Raw genomic sequence first — 21,680 nt, 5'->3', positions numbered from 1 at the left:
TAGATGACCCAAGCTGACTACCTACGCTCAAGATTATTGGCAAATACCATAAATGCAGCACTGTCTCTGCCGTAAAAAATCCCTAATATCCTAAAGTGGTACAAGAGAAGGAACTTAATTAACGGTTAATCATAAAATTACAATTTTGTTTTGTGATGTAGTGAATGATCTAGTTTGGAATATTCACATTTGTAAAGTATTTTCTAGTTTATAATGAAACTTCACGGTTTAATATTTAACTGGGCGAAAATTATTTACTGCGTAGTGGCTACATACCTTCTCAGTTATTTTAATATCTTTGGTAATTTGTCTAATACTTGTCACATTCACAACAAATAGGTACCTAGCTTTAATCGAATCTGCTATGAATTTATTATTTTAAAATTATTCAAAGTATGTAATGGAGTTTTAGTAAAATTAGTTTTGATTATGTTATTGTAATCATGGAAGAAATAATTGCATCTGCTGTGGAGAATAATCTAAGCTTTTCAAAAAATTCATTGATATCGAATAGCGTTGAAGGTATGCTCTTTTTAATGAATACAGTAGTAAAAGTTTTTTCGTTTTAGTAAAATGCGTGTATTGCATTGATCTGTAAATCAAAGGGCTTTTTTCCCTACCAATTCGCTGGTAGCCAAGTGGCTATTCCAGATACGCCTGGCCGGGTAGGTGAGCTCATGAGCTCAACCGGAAAGTACTCGCGAACACTAGCCCTAGCAAGATCGGTGCTGCGCAGAATCTACCACCGGATCGGAATCGCGACCCACTGAGAAAATCCGGCTAGAAACTCAGTGGGCTGTGTCTATGGGTTAGACGAGGACGGTAACCGGTAATAAATGGACGTTAGATCAGTTTAACAGAGGAACAATAAAACGGAGAAATTGAGCAATTGAGAAATTGAGTTTTTATTGAGTGCCATTTTAACCTACTCTTCATCTTTTTATATTTGCAAACGTGAGTGGTTAAACAGTGTCACATTCATTAAGCCGTACTCGCACACAATCTAACCCATGCATCAGCCTGCTGAGTTTCTCGCCGCAAATGTCTCAGCAGGTCGCGATTCTGATCCGGTAGTAGACTCATTCGCGAAGCAGCTGCTCTTGAGTTGTTAGGTCTCCTTTGGAGGCGCTTGGGCGGTTATTAGAAAATCGTATCCCACCTGTCCCGGTGAATCTGGTAAGGCCTCCGGGCCACTAGTAATTCCTCATTCATAAAAAAAATTCATTCAGCATTTGATAAGTTAAATTAAAAGGTCAATAAAAAATCTTGATAAAATCAATAGGGTTGAAATATTCCAATGTCATTCACATGAAAAGGTTTTAGTTTTTATGTTGTAGTTTACAAGTGATAATTTCATTTAACATGTTACCTAACAACGACGTTATAAAAAGTTACGTTTTATTTCATTGTTAGAGTCTCATTAAATCATGAATACCTAATTCTACGTAGCATCTCCAAAAGCTCAAAGACGGCCTAAGTATAATTTATATTTAAAAATTAAAGTTAAAGTAATTATAGAGTAAATTATGGAGTATAGATACTGAATTTATTCTTCTTTTTTATTGCCCTGGTTGGCAGACGAGCATACGGCCGACCTGATGGTGAGTGGTTACCGTCACCCATGGACTTCAGCAATGCCAGGGCCAAGTTCGGAGGGCGACCCCTTTTGAATAGCACCGCTGTGCTTTTCGTGGTGTTGATGTCTATTCGCCACTTCCGGAACTACTGTCCCATGGTGGTTACTGCGATTTGGAGTCGCCGATGAAGCAACGACATCTTCCTACACGAGTAGTAGATAGCCGTGTCATCGGCGAAGAGCGCTAGATGGGTCTCCGGAGACCGGGGTATATCGTTGATATACAAACTAAATAGTAACGGGGAGAGTGCGGAGCCTTGCAGGACTCCGGTAGTCAGATGACGGGGACGAGAACGAGTTCCCTCTATTTGATATCGAAACGAACGGTTCGACAAGAAGTCTCGTATGATGAGCACGAGCCTGTCTGGCACTCCCATGTTGTACAGTTTGTAGACCAAACCGTTGTGCCAGACTTTGTCGAACGCCTTCGCTACATCGAAGAAGAGGGCGCAGGTCGGGATTTGTTTACGCCTATTTAGCCCTATTAAGATGTGCTTTGTGAGGCGGTGCACTTGTTGTACGCACGAGTGTTTGGCGCGGAATCCAAACTGCTCGTCTATTAGAATTTATTCGCGGTAACGAAGTCCCAGAGGCGTTTCCGAAGGAGCCGTTCGTAAATTTTGCCTATCGCTGGGAGGAGACTAATCGGACGGTAAAACAAGCACCAAAGAGACCAAAACTAGAGACAGTGTAATAAATTGTGCTACAGAATTTTTTAAAGTACTATATGGCAGGAAAGTTGACATCTCTTCGAGTTCAATTGCTTATTATTCTAGTAAGTATTGCAAGTATTGTAAAATCGCTTCGGAGAAGGTAGATATAGCACCAATAAGCGGTAAGGAAATTATCAAACACATTAAAAAGATGAAGCAAGACAAAAAGCCCAGGACCCGATGGTTTACAGAATGAGGCTATAAAGACTGGTTCTGCTTTGTTAGTTCACCCTCTTACTTACTTATTTAACAAAGTACTCGATACTGGGGAAGTGCCAGAACAGTGGAAAAGATCCGATATAATCTTACTGCTCAAAAGGGGAGATCCAAATGACATAGGCAACTACAGGCATATTAGCCTCCTTTCGAGTATGTACAAACTATTCACATCAATTTTACAAAGCAGAATGACTCCAAAAATGTATGAACACCAGCCGATCGAACAAGCAGGATTCCCTTCGGGTTTTTCCACAATAGATCATATTATACATGTTATACAACAAGTTATAGAGAAATATAAAGAGTTCAATAGACCACTGTACATAGCTTTCATCGACTATGCTAAAGCCTTCGATACAATCGTACATAATTTCATATGGAAAGCCCTAGATAACTGTCACGTTCATGATAAATACATAAAAATATTAAAAAACATCTATGATGGAAATATCAGCAGAGTCAAACTGGAAAAACGGGGAGAGGACATAAAGATCTGCCGAGGAGTAAGACAGGGTGATCATTTGTCGCCTAAGCTGTTTATAGTAGTACTACAGCTTATCTTTGAAAATGTACACTGGCCATCGAACGGAATCAAAGTAAATGGGAAGCGACTTACACATTTGAGATTTGCTGATGATATCGTTCTCTTCGCTGAAACAAACGAAAAACTCGAAAAAATGATAAATATTTTAAGCGAGGAAAGCGAAAAAGTTGGTCTCAAAATGAACCAAGACAAAACCAAAGTAATGACAAACAGTAGTACGGATAAAATCAGCTTGTATGGCAAACCGTTAGAGTACGTAAACAGCTATATATATCTCTCAGAAAATTAATTTCATTTAAAGACAACAACGATGAAGAAGAAGTCGAACGCCGAATCAATATAACTTGGAAAAAATTCTGGAGCTTAAAGGAAATTCTAAAAGGGTCCTTCCCTCTTCACCTGAAAAAGACTGTGATGGATACCTGTATTCTTCCGACTCTCTTATATGGGTGCCAAACATGGACTTACAACACAAAAATAAAAACAAAATTAGCGACCTGTCAGAAAGCGATGGAAAGAAGTATATTGAATATAAGAAAAATACAAAGGATAAGAAGCGAATACATTAGAGAAAAAACAAAGCTGATAGATGCTCTCAGGTACGCTCTGACACAAAAGTGGCGCTGGGCAGGACATCCTGCGAGATATACGGATAAAAGATGGACATTAGAAATTACAACATGGGAACACCAGCGGGCAAAAGAAGAAAAAGACGACCAAGAAGCAGATGGATCGACGAAATAATAGCAGCAACTGGAAAAGAATGGAGAAACAAAGCCAAGTATAGGGAAGAGTGGAGCAAGCTGGAGGAGGCCTATACCCGAATGGGGTTCCAAACATAAGTTTATATTTAATTTTGTAATTTTTATTTGATAAGGTGTTTTTTCTTTTTTTCTTTCTTTGTTTTTGGAAATAAAATGGGCTTATTATTATTATTATTACACATTTAAACCCGAAGAAACACTAAATAGACAAAATAAAACAAATCACACAACTTCACTCCTCGCGTTCCCGCCAAAAAGTCGGTTTGATAGGTACCGGTAAAATGGGGCGATTAGGGATTGAGAGGCGAATCGGGAAAAAACCGGGAAAATCTTTCGACGCTCAATATAAGTTTTATATTCGTTGCAAAATCTTCCATTTTTTGTAGTTTAATAGTAGAATGTTGAAAGTTCACAAAACAACTCTGAATATGCATGATAATAGCTGCTAACTTATAAAAAATCGCGTTTCAAATTAACTTTCTGTGGTGGTCATTATTTTAGTGCTAGAAACTTTGCTCTCTTTTATTTATTTGATAATAATAGAAGACGACTATGATTTATAAACGTTATTTAGTATTTGAACCAGCATATATATTAAAGGTAAGTCTCAGTTGTTATTGGTTTTAATGTATTTGATTAAATAAAAATACATGTAAAAATCTGTTGTTTTTGGGGATATTGGGGACGTCTTAGGTATAAATAACAACGAAAAAGGGGTCAATTGGGATGAGAATACGTGAAATGGAAACGACCTAAGTATAAATAGGTACAGGTTTGTAGGGTTGTCTATGTAGTTATAACAATATTTTTTAAATTTGTTGGTAAAAATCTGGTTTATTCGAAGCGAAATTGGGAATAAGTCTTTAGTTGAAATAGATAAGCAATTTAATGTAAGTAAGTCGATTTTGCAGAGACATGTAACAAGATCAATGAAATCTCAAGGTGGACAAAAATGTCTAAGTAATACATAATAAAATATTTAATATTTGTTCAGAGTGGGGGTATTCATCTGATTAATACATGGAATAACTGACACACCTAATCTCTTAACCTAGATAGAAATATCAGCCCCTAAGTACTTACCAAGAACGGAGAAATATAAACCGTTTCTAAGAAAGCCCACTATATATGTATATATATATATATATATATTTAGTTGTTAATGCACTGTCGATTGCACTTATAATTGAGGTGATGTCTGCCATGTACTTTTGTCAGTTTTTCAATTTTTTTTATTGATGATCACTTTGTTTGTGCAACTAAATAAATAAATAAATTAAAACTATATATAAAAATAAAAGTAGTGCCAACCCTAGCAAATTTCTCATTTCATCCCAATTAACCGTAATTTTCGGGTAAATAGGGATTACACCTATTTTTGCATTTTTTGCTTAAACTGGAATGCTAGTTGCATAATTTTAAATTAGACAACAAAGATGCCCCCAAGACTCAATCATTTTGATCCTGATATAGCATTATATACATCAACAACTACCTTAAAATTGCTCATAAAGTTGGAATTTGTCCCTAATCGCCCCATTTTACGGTAACTTAAATTGAATTAGATTGTCAGTATTGTCACAGATCATGTAGGTAGTACCTACACTATGTCATTTTGCAAATTTAATAATAGTCTTTTAAAACTCTTCGTTATTAACAGTAATATGAAAAAAAAGCTTAATTAATATCTAAATTTTCAACCGTATACGTTACTAACATCTAACAAAGAGTGCAGTAATATGCTTTTTAAAGATTTTAATTGAAACCGCCTATTTACCTTACTCTTTGATTTAATGTATTAGCCAGGATGGGGATTGGCTGTTGAATGAGGGGACATTATTTACAGTCATTATGTTATTGTCATATTCATACTGCATTTTACCAGACTTTAGCGACAACAGAAAACAGCTCTACTAATTAAACCTTATCTGTCTACGGAGTATTACAAAAAAACATTTGTTTCCATAACAAACAACATTGTAGTAATGTCGCGAAAATTACCTGTGAGGTCGAAAATAAAAGTAACTGATAGATCAATTTTTCATCTTCAAGATAAAAAGGCTGACGAAAATGAATTATCAATGGGCTTGGTAAAATCAGCGAAGAGAACTGGACAGTTAAGTTTGTGTAACAGAGGTCTTGGAACAGGTGAGAATATTTTAGGTATCATTCTTATCATAAAGTAAACTCCAATATTATGTAGCTATAAAACGTATTTTATTTACTCCGCAATATACTTATATATTACGACAATCGCTACTTAAATCTAGCGTTAATAATAATACCAAATGTAGAAATAAATATATTGTTATGATTATAGTGTAAAATAATTATTTGATTCTTGCACAGTGCAATTGTAAATTACTAAGGTCAAAAATAAGACTTCCGTCTTACTGTCTGTACTTATAATATGTTTTAATACATTAAATAACACATTTTCCATAAAAGTTAAAAAAATCATTCTGCACATAGACACTGCGTTTTAAAGTAAATCAACAGTTCTATATATTACAACAACACACTACAAAAGTAAGTTAATCATGATCAACCATCAGGAGTTAACTTCTTTACTGGATTTTTACCTTTATTCCCTTTTGAATACTGGTGATGCAGTGTGAGCTTGTTTATTACCATGACCCAGCTATAAATATAATGTATCAAACTGATTAATATTTGTACTGATATGTAATAAAATTATGGTAACTATCACTAAATCATTATGGCATAAAACGGCTATGAAAAACTAAAGTCTAAACATCAGTAAGCCTACATTTAATATAACATTATACTGGATAGTGAAAATGTGTAATATCATTAAGATGCTTATTTATTTTTATCTTACAGTACCAGAAAATGTTTGGAAGATAGATGAATTAGTAATGGATGAAACTAAAGATGTAGATTTTACAAGATCAGATCAACAGAGTTGGTGGAATTATGAGCCATTAAAGACTCTGGATCTCAGCTCAAATGTTATAAAAATTATATCTCCGAATGTGAGACTTTTACAACAACTTATTACACTCAAGGTAAACCAGAACCTATTTTTATATTATAGTTGATGACAATGATTAACACTGAGAGGATTTCAGTATGAATTATTCATTTGCAATAATATTCTTTAACTCAGTATTTATTTATTGTATTTATGGCTATATAAACATCAACTAGAAAAATGTCAAAGAAGGAAATAATGTGTTCAGTTTGTGTAGTGTAACAAACAGGTAAGATGATAGTTGAACTGTTGTTACAAGTCATGCATATGCTCGTTCTTGGATATAAAAATGTATACTGATTATATATTCATAAGTGACTATGCTCTTATTTATTTGGTAAAAGGCACATTTTTTTTTTTTTTTTTATTGCTTACCTGTGTGGACGAGCTCAAAGCCCACCTGATGTTAAGTGGTTACTGGAGCCCATAGTCATCTACAACGTAAATGCGCCACACACCTTGAGATATAGTTCTACGGTCTCAGTATAGTCACAACGGCTGCCCCACCCTTCAAACCGAAACGCATTACTGCTTCACGGCAGAAATAGGCGGGGCGGTGGTACCTACCCGTGCGGACTCACAAGAGGTCCTACCACCAGTAAACATGGTACATGGCACATGGTAAAGTAGTTGTGAGCCTGCTCAGCAATATCAAGCTTAGTTTTGCTCAGAAGCATAGTGCAGAAGCTTAAGTGCTTAGCAGGCTCTTCGCAGGTACCTGGTGGGGCATTATTCATTGAAATTGAGTTTTGTGGTATCAAGTAGACTAGTAGTATTGTGGTTCTTATAGGTTCTATGGTTAAAATGAACAGTCAAAGCACTTTATTTTTAAACTATTTTTGGTGAAGTTTTTTTTTATTAGTAGTGCTTTTATACAAGTGTATTACTTAGAGTTGTTAGAGCAGTTAGTGATTTATATACTTTGATCTAATATCTTTATACTACTAAAATAAGAATAGTTATATATAATATAAGAATATTTTATTCCTAAATTCATAGGATTTTCTTCTACTTTCCAAGTTTAACCCTTTAAAGTTTTAAAGCTAAGGGTCTGACATAAATGCTGATTAATATGAATTGAATTTGAATTTGAAGGGTTTGGTTTTCTTGGAAATATTTATAACAATCCAAATAAACAATTATTAATTTTGATAGTTTTTATTTCTAATATTTACTTTTTTACCATTCCAGTTGCACGACAACGCTATTGAAAGCTTACCACCGGAATTTGGTGACCTCAAGAATTTATCGAATTTAAGTTTAGACCACAATCAACTGTCAGTTCTACCTAAAGAGTTCTACAGATTAACGGAACTGAGGTGGCTCGGTCTATCACACAATGCACTGAAAAAAATCGAACCAGATTTCGGAGATCTTGTCATGTTAAATTTTTTAGTAAGGACACATTGCTATAATTTTATAATTATTTATTTGCCTAAAGGACAATGCCCATTTTCTATGGGCGTTTGGGCCCCTAAAAAAAGTGGTCGGGTGATGATGATTTTAACTTAATTTGATAGACAAAGAAATATCGTTTCATATTCAGAAAACGATTTTTATATTCTCACCCAGGTTTAAGAGAAATCTGTTTTTTTTTGCAGCTAAAATTAAGTTGTTAATTGTTTTCTTCGAAATCAATAATCGCTCTCATCATTATTTACAGTATTAAATAAGTTAATTGTGGTTAATGTTGCTAGAAATAAGCCCTTACGTACATTTTATTATTATTATATCCTCATAATAATAATAAAATGAAATGAAATCCGGAAGCCGGAAACGATTTTGTTGTTGTTGTTTTTAAATTCGCCAACAAGCAGGCAAAGAGCGTAGCCTATACAGTCTAGTCTGTCATAGTTATATTTTTTATATTTTTTTTTATGTTAATAAAAATCCGGTGTATTTCTTTTTATTGCTTTTTGGGAGTTTTGACGTCAACTTGATGAATAGCACATTGAGTGAGCGTGAATTTCCGCAGACCTTTTATCTTGAAAAAAAAAAACAGTCACTGCTATGTTAGCCACAGTTTTATTCCAATGCCTCAATAATCGTGAACAACGATTATTGACATTTAATATACAAAACAACACCCAATTTGTATATTATACATCACAATAAGCTATTAAAAAAACATTAAAATAAAACTTCAAGTGACGCTTCACTCGGGTTGCTGCCAAAACTCTCTGATCATATATAAGAATAGAGTAATGGTAGGCCATTGAGATTTTTACTAATGGAATCATTAATATCTAAAAATATTAAATAATTCATGGTTTTAAGTAATAATTATTATTACAATACATAAATATTGAATTGAACAACAATAAACTAAAATGTCTGTGAATTATAACCATTAGCAATTTTTTTAATTTGTTGTTCAAGTCACAGACAACTCTTTCGTTTGTCAGCATATAGGTTTACTATAAGGCTGTATGGGCTAATTTTCCCTTTGTCTATTGGCGAATTTAAAAACTATGGCACTCAGTTTTGGGATGTTATCAAATAAGTAATTTATTTATTTGTAAAACAATGCCAGGGCGAAAGAAATGTTGATACATAAACTAAACAACATGAAAAAATAAGGCATAGTTTTTTAAGTACAAATAGTTTTGTCATGAAGTTGGCCCACTTTTCGGCATTGTCCTTTAGATTTTTTCAAGTTTTGAGACACCAAAATGCTTATTCTGTAATCTCTGCTCTGCTCTGTAGTGTCTCTAGTGCTTTAATTTATCTCTGTTCATCCTTTAATACTGAAACATTTCATAGAGATCATATAGTCACTTGTCGATAGGTTAGTCCTATTTTAGCAGTATAGTTTTTTTTTTTATTGCTTAGATGGGTGGAAGAGCTCCCAGCCCACCTGGTGTTAAGTGGTTACTGGAGCCCATAGACATCCACAACGTAAATGCGCCACCCACCTTGAGATATAATTTAAAATGTACCCTAAAATAAGTATGTAGAGTATATAATGGATTATTTGTTATTTTAAGGACTTGTCGCACAACAAACTAACAGTATTACCTCCCGGAATGGGATATCTCGTGCGTCTAGTCGAACTGAATCTTTCGCACAACCAGCTACTTGAGCTACCGCCTGATATTGTCAATTTAAGAGGTACGTATTCGTAAATTTATAACCTTAATTACTCATCAACATTCTGTAATGAGATATTGACATTATCACGCCGCCTGTACGTTCTCTCACATAACTGATCTTGCGTCCTGTGGCACATGCCACTACATAAGTGCAAAAAGCGTCTAGTGTGGTGCAGTGCAGGTTAGAGGGAGACAGACTGTGCAGCACATCTCTCTCAAAGTGGACCGACCAGGTCAAGAATGTAATAGATTGTCTTCTATCTACACTTAAGCACCAGACGCGCAGCCGGAAAGCAAGAGTAGTGTAGGGTTGTGAAATACGTCACCGATGATATGACAGCCACGACTACTGCCAAGAGTAGCAACGAAGAAGAATTAATGTCATTTTTACTTCCGCTAGGTTGTATAGTGTACTATCCAAGAAATTTCTATCAATTTTTGTACTTTCGTAACTAACTGTTTGGAACGCTTGGAAGACGCCCCTTAAACCACAGAAATGTAAACACAACAATACTAACCCATATAGTTACATTCATAACATAGCTTCCTCTTGTACAATAACTTTACAACCATATGTTACCTAATTGGAATACAAAATAGGAGACTGTAAAATTAACAACATAAATATGTCATATAAATTCCATCTATTCTAGATTTGAAAAAGTTAAACATTAGTAACAATAATCTAAAAAAGATGCCTCCGCTAGGCGAATTGAGAAAAATGGAAATTTTGGACGCAAACCATAATGATATTGAAGAGTTGCCAGACTTCTACGGTTGTACGGCGCTCAAGGAAATATATTTAGCGAACAATTATATCAAAGTAAGTTACGAGTTCTACTAGTTAATTGTACACTGTTCCTCAGTCAATGTAAATATTATTAAAAATGTAATAAAAACAAGAGAGAAGACAAGAAATGTCAACAGAGTAGTCAACAGAGTAGCAGAATAATTGCAAGATTTATTTATTTATTGTAATGTGTTGATCCAATGTAAAGCTGTACGAACATCAGAGGTGTTTTTTGTGAATTTTCGAGGTTCTCGCCACCAAATTAGTTGTTTATCAATTATAAGTTTCAAAATAGGATAATGATGCCTAGCACCACATATGAATGGGAGTAATAGGTTTAGGACCTTAAATAATTTAGGTCATCACAAACTCCTATAATTCTGATCTATAGATCAGACTATTAATTTAAGATCGTTTTTGACCTTGTTTACGTTTTAGGAGATAACCGAAGAGTTTTGCGACCAAATGCAACACTTGAGCATCTTAAACATACGCGACAATAAACTCGAAGTGTTGCCAGAGAACATATCACTATTGCAAAAATTGAAAAGGCTGGACCTAACTAATAACAATTTAAATAAGTAAGTTTAGTTTGTTCCGACAATATTTCTAGATGAGTATTTATCTGATCAGTCTTATCTAGTAGTGTATTATTATTATACTTAGTTTAAAAAAAACATAGTAATAAAATTGTATACTTATTTGTAATTTAAAAATTGTTTAGATTGAAATAAAGTATGTTGGTATTCTATGATGAATTAAAAGAAAAACAGATATTTTCATTTTTGTTCAGGTTCCTGTATACTTTTAAATACAAATGTAATTTCTTTTCGCTACATTGCGGGCTCTGTAATATTAGCGATTTTTTTTTTTTTTGCGAAAACGAAGACGCGAGAGATATAAGGCGTGCTTCTCAAGAGATGTTCTCTTTAACAGGTTGCCAAGAAATTTAGGTTTAATGTCACAATTACAAAGCATCAACATGGACGGTAACAGGCTGTCGTTCGTGAGGCAGGACATCATCAGAGGAGGCACCGATCGCATGATGAAGTTTCTTCGAGATCGTATCACAGAGGAAATTTTAGCTGAAACCAGACTGGAAAACGAGTGGCCAGATAAGTACGCATTGTGGTTTAAACAATTTTAATAGTACAATGGATTTTAGCTGTCCTAGATGATAATAATAATAATAATAAACATTTATTCCAAACATAAATTTACAAAAAATGAAACAAAAATTAAAAGAAAAATAACGAGGCTTGGAAAGGGTTACCGGCTCAGCAATGCCTAAGAGTATCGAGACAATCGGTACTGGGGCGCTGATCTTCCGCCGGCACCTGCGGAGAGACGTGCGCACCAGCATCGGACCGACCAATCATTATCTGGTAACAATAACTGCAACAACAACAATAAAAACATTGAAATACATGCCTATATTAAATTATAAAAAATTACAATTACAATGCACAATTATAGCACGGAATAGTTAAAATTGATATTTTCGAATTTTATTTGCATATTCAAACTGACATATTCATCATAATCGGACTGTCGCATTTTTTATTTATTTTTTTCATTAAAACATATATTGATGTTAGGCCTTATTGTGAGCCCGCACGGATAGGTACCACTACCCTGGCTGTTTCTGTCGTGAAGCAGTAATGCGTTTCGGTTTGAAGCATAGGGCAGCTGTTGTACTGTAAATCTTAGAACTCTGATTTTAAGGTGGATTTTAGCATCTACGCTGCTGATGTCTATGGGCTCCGGCAAGCAGTTAGCACCGGATGGGCCGTAAGCTCGTCCACCTATTTAAGCAATTAAAAAAAACATGGAAACATCGCAACGTGAATGAAGCAGGAAATTTATATTGTATTGCATTATGCTTCACTTCGAATTTCTGCGAGCTACCGCCCAATCAGCCTCCTCCTAGCGCTAGGCAAGCTATTCGAACGGCTACTATGCAAAAGCCTTTGGGACTTCAACCTTTTTACTGGTGGTAGGACCTCTTGTGAGTCCGCCTATTTCTGCCATGAAGCACTAATGCGTTTCGGTTTGAAGGGCGGGGCAGCCGTTGTAACTATACTTGAGACCTTAGAGTTTATATCTCAAGGTGGGTGGCGCATTTACGTTGTAGATGTCTATGGGCTCCAGTAACCACTTAACACAAAAAAAAAACTTCGAAAAGCCTGATCGCCGAACAGTTCGGATTTAAGTTTCAAGGAACATTTGATTTGTTGAACTTTGTATCTATACATAAACTATAAAACTTCTAAGTTTTATCCAAATCCACTCAACCATTGCGCGGATCATGGAAATTAACTGTTTTCAGTTTTGATTGTATTTCCGTTGTTACAGATACACGTTGAAGAAAAGTCAGGCGCTGATGTTGCCATCGCGCGAGCTACAAAACGTACCAGACGACGTGTTCAAAGCGGCGGCCGATGCGGAGGTGCATATTATAGATCTGTCCAAGAACAAGTTGACCAGTGTGCCTTTTGGGTGAGTTTCTGTTGATTTAAAATACAATTAGATTGTATGTTACAACAGATTATACAGATACATATTACGGCAATCGGGAGAAAATTTAGCATGGGGCTGTTGTAGCTACACCTACTTCATTATTTTTGAAGTGAAACTTCTTTGGGCACGTTGAGAGTAAAATTTAACTCGCGACAGATTCACAGCTAAAGGGAGAAGATACATTTTAAGAAGAGCGAGAGTGAGAAAATAGAGCGTCTCGCAACCACTCGACCGTGGAGAGGGAAATTCAAAGCAACCTAGGTCGTTATTTAGCTTAGCGACATCTATAGGATTTCATATAAATTACTACATTGCAAGGCCAACGAAGTGAACAGATTAGTTTTTAAAATATTTACAGAGAGCAGTATTTTAAATAGAAGTGATGTATTAAATTATCACTAAAAATATTATTAAATAAAACCTAAGGTTCTCGTTCGGTAATCATTGATTGTCGGCATTAACTTCTTTCTAAGCGAATGTTATTTATTAAGGTACATTGAAGTTTTACTTCTTTCACGTGCACCAAGTTTTTTTTTTATAAGAATATTTACTTGGGTTCAATCGAAATTAACCTAATTATTTTTGCAGAATCTGTCAAGTTAAAGAATCGCTGACACAATTAGTGCTATCGTCGAACAATATATCGAGTGTTCCATCGGAGATAAGCACCTGCGTACATATCCAGTATATAGACTTGGGGAAGAACTGTCTCACCGAATTACCAAAGGAGATTGGTTCCCTGAAATACTTGAGGGAACTCGTCATATCGAATAACAAGTGAGTGTTACTTTAAACTTTTTTTTTAAATGTATGGCTTTTGGTCCTTTAAGCCAACGGTATAAACTGATAGACGAATGGTACTGATGCTTATGTCTCAATTTTAATCACTTAATCACCGTAGTACCTGACACCAGAACTCATTAATTATTTTACTTTAACATGAATTTTTGACTCGTATGTGGTTTTTTCCTCAGTGTTATTTTATTTAAATTAACAAGGTTTGAGAAGAGTATTCAGGTTTCAAAATATATATATGTAAAGAAAAACCTTTATCATTTAAAATCATTAAAACTCTTTTGTTTTAAAAAAAATGTTTTTTAGAATCACTCACCTCTCTGTCATTCAGTGAAAAGAAATTTCAGTTTTTTATAGTATATTAATATTGTTTAATTTTTTATATTAATTTTAAAAGAGATTAAGGGCTTTAAATGGTTTTTTCTTACTTTATAACATAAAACGCAATTAAGTCTTTTATTGTTTATTCGTTCTGAAATAATCCATATAATTATAAAGATATAGGAACATACATGGTTGTGCCCTGATATTTTCTTTGTCCATGTCTTTCTTTTTTTTTCGGTGAATCTAGAATAACCCCTCGAGGTTACTAGAGTAGGTAGGAAAAAAACCATCCGTTCTAATTTAAACAACGATGCAAACCTTACCGCGTCTATGGGATCCGTTAAAACTAGATATCCATTGAAAGTAACAATATATTATATTATATATACATGCATTATAGTATGTATGAACTTGTAATAAAATCTCTTTGCCTATACTATTTGTATCTGGCTGGTTTTTGGTATCATTAAAAGTTTGAATTTTAAAGAAGATAATTCCAAATTCAAATTAGGAAAATGTGTGATTTTTATTTATTTTTCGTACTGTCTAGTGAGTGAGCCTAATGAAGAAATTCGATACATTTTAAAATTTTACGACAAAGAAGGTAAAAATCTTAATATATATAAATCACGTGTCACGTTGTTTGTCCGCGATGGACTCCTAAACTACTTAAACGATTTTAAATTAAATTGCACACCGTGTGCAGTTTGCTCCAACTTGAAAGATAGAATGGTTTTTATTTCGATTAATGGTCGCAATATTTATTAATTAACAACAAAATTATTTCTTATGTTGATTTTTGTTATTAATTGTATGTTTCATAATTCTAAAACAGATGGCGCCTTAAATCAGTTTTTACAGACAATTGTAATACTGTCTGACATTAATATCTCATAGATGGCGTTGTGTTAAAAATACCAACGTTTCACATAAGCTACAATTTAATGGCGTAAACACCACGTGTTGCTGAGGCCAAAGTATAAGTGAAATTTATTTCGTAGTAAACGCAATACAGTGAAATTCTTACAGTGAATTGTTCTTACTTTGTGAATTTTTGGTATTAGCAAAGCCGGCCGCGTGTTATTTAAAAACAAAAATCTTAGCCACAGCAACGTGTGGCCGGGTCTGCTAGTATATCTATATATATATTTTTAAGGTTTACGAAAATCCCTCGTTGCGTTTATGATTTGGAGAACTTGGAGATATTGCTGGCCGCCGATAATCAGATCGAGGAAATTAATGTATCGTCGGACGCGCTCGCCCGGCTCGGCAAGCTGGCCGTCCTCGACCTGGCCAACAACAGCATCTCCACCGTACCGCCCGAGCTAGGGAACTTTACGCATCTGAGGTTCGTTCCTATTGTTTATTTACTGGTCCGTAGGGCGTCTTGTGAGTCCGCAATTGTAGGTATCACAGCCCTGCTTATATCTGCCGTGAAGCAGTTGAATGAATTAATGAATGAATGAAAATTCTTTATTGCACAAAATAGTGTACAAAGGCGAACTTAACGCCATGCAGGCATTCTCTTCCAGTTAACCCTCGTTGATGAAGTGAAAGATTCAAGAAGTGCGTTAGCTGTGATGAAGTTAATACATGGCGATAATTTAAAGAATTACAGTAGACATGAGTAAAATGAACACTATATAGGTTATAAATTACATTTCCAAAACAAATACATAGATACATACATACAACGATACATAGATAAGAAATACATATCAGTTATGTGTTCTATGAGCTTAGTGCGAGTTTTTTAACGTACTCGATCGCGTAAAAGTTAATGCAAAATTTGTATGCAGTTGGAACAGCGCCCCTAGCGGCAAACGTAGGCAAACGTTCCGACTCCATACAAATATAAGTTCTAAAGAAACAATTGAATAAGAAATGCGACATTCCGATTATCATCTATAACGGCTGAATCCCATTGTCCTATTAAAATTGTTTAAACCACAATGCTTATTTGTCTGACTATTCGTTTCCCAGTCTAGTTTCAGCTATAATATCCTCCGTGATATAATCTCACAGAAACTTCATCATACGATCGGTGCCTCCTGATGGCGGTCGGTACCACCACCCGTGCGGACCCACAAGAGGTCCTACCACCAGTAAATGTCACGTATTAAGCCAAATAGCTCTCGATATCTATTATCCTGAAGCACCGTTCTGTTGCAGGACACTGGAGTTGATGGGCAACTGTTTCCGTCAGCCCCGGCACGCCGTGCTGGCGAAGGGCACCGCCTCCGTGCTCTCGTATCTGCGGGACCGGATCCCTACCGCCTAGCCCTACGAATGAATGCACATGCAGGTTTTTCATTTATTTATTATATTTTTGTCTTATACAAAAGAAAGAATAAGCTGCAGAGATATACGAGTTTATATATATATCATGTCTTTAGAATTTAACTAGCTTAAATAGAAAATAATTAGAAAATGAGTTTTAATAATATGAACGATTTATATAATTATTTATTTTATGAGTTTATAAAACTAAACTTTTAAAATTTAAAATTAAATTTTTTAATTTAGAACCTAAACTTTTCGTCACTTTTAAATCTTTAAGGCTTAAAGTATTAAAATTGAAACTGAAAAATTACATTTCTTTAATTACATTTTTGGCGTTTACAAAAAAAAAACAAAATTTTGGATTAAGCTACTTCAATTCTAAAAGTGTGATATACATATGCATATTTATATACAATTTGATACTGTTATTGAATTTATAAGAAGGCGCCACCTTTAATAATCGTTCAATGGCTGTATGCGTGATATATTTACGCTAGTTGAGTTATTACTAATAAATTGTACGTAGATAAGTGATTACAATTACCTGTGTTTATTATTGTTTTAATATAACAAGTTTCAGTATTGTACACACAGTACAGTATTGTTTCAGTATCGGACACAAATCAAATTTGATCCTTTGGTATTTAGATCAAATAGGAAGACGCCTCATATTTTGTTTGTTAACACTATTTCAGCTACGATATTGTTTGATAGGTTATTCGTTCAAAAGGTCTCTTTTTTGACGCCTTAAGTGGCCAAAATCGAAACCAACATCATCTTTGATCATTCAACATTCGTTTGACTCCTGTGCGTTCTAGCGTCTAGAACAGTGCTTCCTAACCTTTTTTGTGTCATGTCCCACTGTAACATTTCTAAAATTTTTATGCGCCCTATGCATAATTTTTAACATAAAAAAATTGATTTGTTCACTTGAGTAACATAAATGATACGTTTTAGGAAGAAATTACTATGAAATTGTTATCAAAACATAGTAAATATTTCAAAAGATATAATAAGGAACTGAAATTCAAATTCAAAATAATTTTAATACATTTTTTTCTACATATTATGTATATTAATTTTAGTGCGATTGTCCCCCTTTAAATATCAAATTGTCCCCTTGTGGGGCGTGGGCCCTACGTTGGGAAACACCGCTCTAGAATGTTCTAGACGTTACGTTAACAATTCGATTTTTCTTACAGTCAATCTTAATACTGAATCTTTAGTTACTCCTCCTTTAGTCTTGGCGGTCCTTAACTACAACTTAATAATTACAAAATGTTCCACCGTTCGCGCATAGTTGATATAGCCACCATCAAACATGTAGGGAAAAACAAAAAAGAACAAAAACAAAATGTCGCAACACCCTATTTTTATTAGTAATAACTTATCTAGTTTATTGTATAGATCACATAAACAAGTTGGATACAATTTTGGTCACCAATTTCGAATAATAATATCGAATTAAAAATAGTAAATAGTACTATAATTTAGTGAATTTAAAATCTATAATATACACAAATTATTATTAAAAAAAAAAGAGATAAACCACAAGGCAAAGAGAATAGACGTAAAGCAGTTTTACATTTTTTATTATATTTGTCGTACAAAAATTGCATATCAATATGTCTGCATTAATTCAAAGTTACCAATAAAATTAATTAATATTATGTATATTGTTGGATCAAGTATAATTCTTAATTCATATGTTTATGTCCCATTTCTAATGACATGTTTAAATATTAATTCACGAGTAGCCCACAATGTTCTTATTTATGTGATCCATATTTTTATCATTAACAAAAATATTTGAAGCCATATCAGACATGAAGGCGGCTAGCTACTGAACCAAATATATTTACTTTTCAATTATTTTTTTGTTACGTACCTGAAAAACGTACTTTTATTTTATTCATTTTGTTAAATTTGTTTATCAATAAGTTTTAATATTTGTTATAAAGTATTTTGAGGCTTAAAAAAAGTTATGAACCAATTCTAGGGAATTATAAGATAAATTATTCATTATATTCATTTGCTTCGTTTATTGTTGATTTTTGTTGATTATTAATTAAATTGTTTTCTTTTTTTAATAATAAAATAAAATAGTGTTCGGTTGTGATACGTGTACTGTGTGAATTATTGTTACACGGATTTATATATTATAATGAAATATGCTTTGTTTGTTTTGACTATAAAAAGAACGAAGCCTATTTTTAATAAGTAAAACAGTTAATTGGAGTTCGCAAAGTCGAACAATGTATTTGAAATGATACTCAATAAAATTGCCAAAAAAAAACGTATTTGTGATAAACATTTTTTTTGGAAACTATTTATTAATTCAATGCTTCAAACCATTGAAGATTTAAACGTTGATATCGAATAGTGAATCAAAATACATATTTATTTAAGTTTATGAAAGATACCTTGATTTTTTTAAATCATTTAATTTGCTGCACAATGATTATTATTTAATAAATTGTGATTAAATGTTTAATTTTAATCATCATTCAAGAGATGAATCCAAGTTGCTATTGCAATATCAATTTTCGCGATATGCGGGTATGTTTTGTGTTTTCTAAAAACCAAATGTCTGATCTATTTACTTTTTACAAAAATCGTTTTCCGGATTCGAAATAATTATGGTCTTGTGTATTTACACTACACTACGATATCGTTTTGAACAAATTTTCTTTCATAATAAATTATTTAATTCAATTTGAACCAAACACGGTTTCCAATGCTCCCATAGATCAACTGTTTCTAGAAACTACCATAGACAAGATCCAATTACGATGTAAAATGTTTTTTTTTAAATAAAGTTTTAGATCCGACTTTTGGTAATAATTGAAAGTACCTACATCACATGTCAATATGTAAAAGTCTGGCGATGCTAATTACTGATTTTTTTTTGTAATCTTTCTGGGCTCGCGGACTTCAAGTGGGGTCAATATGCCTCTCTGCTTTTTATATCAAGATGAATATAATGCATATTGTTTTTGCACACTTTTGATTATATTTTTAGTGTTATATACATTTAACGCTTCCGTTCTTTGCTACTTTATATGGTCGCGTCGAGACAAATAATAAATTTATTATGAGAATTATAGTATTAAAAAAATGTATAAACATATAAATATATTTACAATTATTATTAAGATAGAAGTATCATATCGTGGCTGTATTGATGAAATATGAAAAGATTATTTGTCATTAAACTTTAAAACGATACGGGTCAATTTACTTTTAGCTACAAATTTTTGGGGTCCATCTGAGTGAGAAAGATAACGTATTGAAATGTTACCCCATCTGGGCACATCAAGTTTTTTTTCCAGAAAAGTCTGTATTCACGTAACAAGTACAATGCATGCAACGTGTGTTATAATTAAATACTAAGATACAGAATTCCCAATAAGAAAATTTTGTAAAGAAACCTTACTGACGTATCGTCGATCCTATGGCCTCGGTTTTATGACAATAATGCTTTTGTAAGCGACGTTCCGAAACATCGGCCATTTTAACCGAAAACTAAAACGTTCAAAACCAAAGTATTGCATGTACCTGAGAAATATTTTTGTACAAAATAACTAACTACATATATCGAAGGGTGAAATGGTATTTGGTTGAAGCGACATCTTTGCAATTTTACAGGAGAACCATTTAAAGTTTAAAATTTGGAAACAAATATATATATATATGTAAATGAATTGCTGTTCGTTAGTCTCGCTAAAACTCGAGAACGGCTGGACCGATTTGGCTAATTTTGGTCTTGAATTATTTGTGGAAGTCCAGAGAAGGTTTAAAAGCTAGATAAATATGAAAATGCTCGGAATTAAATAAAAATAACAATAGTGTTTTCCCTTTGACGTGTCCCCCGTCGGACGGATTCCTTTTGTTTGTTTTAAGTTTATTTTATACAAAAGTTTAGGTCTTTTATTTATCGATTGAGGCACTACGAAGTCTGTCGCGTTAGCTAGTATCGCAATAAAAAACTTGCTCAGCTATTTGAATGGGGTAAATTTAATTGGAGTTCAATTAAAAATCTAGAACAGTTGATGCTAATACCAATTAAAAGGGACCTTTAATTACAAAGATAAATGTCGCGTATTAAGTGAGATGTCACTTAAACCAAATAATCTTTCAACCCTCGACATGAAAATTTAGGCAAAACAATCAAATGATATCTAACGATACGTCTTGCGTATATCGTATGTTTAGCGTGAGTGAAAATAATTCGTGTTTCAACTTAAACTGGCTAGTTGGCTACGCTTAACGCAAAAGCGCGTGTTTGTTGTTATATTTAGAGCACAATATTTTATGTGATTTATTAAGAGTTTTAATGTTCAATGAATCCGTGGAATAAACGCTTTAAGGAAACTGGTGTTTTATTTCGTGTCCCGCATGTATGTGATTTTAGATCGGATGAAGCTATTTTGAAATGGAAACTATGTTATTTTTATCGGGAATCTAGTCGTTGGGAACACGATTATATTACGTTATATTACGGATAAATATCATGATCGTCACCAGTGCAAGCTTGTCCACTTCTGAGAATTCTCCCGATGTAGGCAGCGGCTTGGCTTGGTAGGCAGCGGCTTGGCTCTGCCCCTGGCATTGCTGAAGTGCATGGGCGACGGTAACCACTCACCATCAGGTGGGCCGTATGCTCGTCTGCCTACAAAGGCAATAAAAAAAAATGTGCGCCACTGACATCGGATTTTATCATCGTTTTAGTTATATCTGACTTTAACAGTTCATTTACGTAAATTTTGCTGTGTTAGTGAACACGCACGAGTGGTCGTAAACAAATTATAATCTTATGTGTTTTTGAAGTGAAACTTCTTTAGAATCGTCGTGATTTCAAACTCGATGAAACGAAAAAATAAGTCCACAGAGACAAACACATAAATGTATAGGATTCAGCCGGCGAGAGAATGAGATAGAACACATTAGACTTTCTCGGTCTCCTCTTTGTGCGACTCGTAGCATCCCCATTATCGTCTACTAA

General features: G+C 33.9%; 1 protein-coding gene across 1 annotated transcript; it reads left to right on the top strand.

The window, feature by feature from the left end:
- The first annotated feature begins 5,447 nt into the window (after positions 1-5,447).
- On the top strand, positions 5,448-16,740 carry LOC114246127 (leucine-rich repeat-containing protein 40). The gene is made up of 11 exons (XM_028178536.2): positions 5,448-6,024; positions 6,721-6,905; positions 8,063-8,266; positions 9,859-9,982; positions 10,617-10,786; positions 11,192-11,334; positions 11,690-11,872; positions 13,109-13,252; positions 13,862-14,050; positions 15,549-15,740; positions 16,565-16,740. The coding sequence occupies exons 1-11, from the start codon at positions 5,862-5,864 to the stop codon at positions 16,671-16,673; spliced, it is 1,806 nt and encodes a 601-aa protein (XP_028034337.2). The 5' UTR covers positions 5,448-5,861; the 3' UTR covers positions 16,674-16,740.
- The last annotated feature ends 4,940 nt before the right edge of the window (positions 16,741-21,680 follow it).

Source organism: Bombyx mandarina, chromosome 12, assembly GCF_030267445.1.
Source record: "Bombyx mandarina strain Sakado chromosome 12, ASM3026744v2".
NCBI lineage: Eukaryota > Metazoa > Arthropoda > Insecta > Lepidoptera > Bombycidae > Bombyx > Bombyx mandarina.
Note: the sequence above shows the minus strand (reverse complement) of the source record. Positions and strands in the feature narration are given on the sequence as shown.

Bases quoted from the DNA above. Each gene is read 5' to 3' on its own strand.
- LOC114246127 (XM_028178536.2), top strand. From the start codon at position 5,862: ATGTCGCGAAAATTACCTGTGAGGTCGAAAATAAAAGTAACTGATAGA. The intron at 11,335-11,689 runs GTAAGTTTAGTT...TCTCTTTAACAG, and splicing joins ACTAATAACAATTTAAATAA to GTTGCCAAGAAATTTAGGTT. The intron at 13,253-13,861 runs GTGAGTTTCTGT...TTATTTTTGCAG, and splicing joins TTGACCAGTGTGCCTTTTGG to AATCTGTCAAGTTAAAGAAT.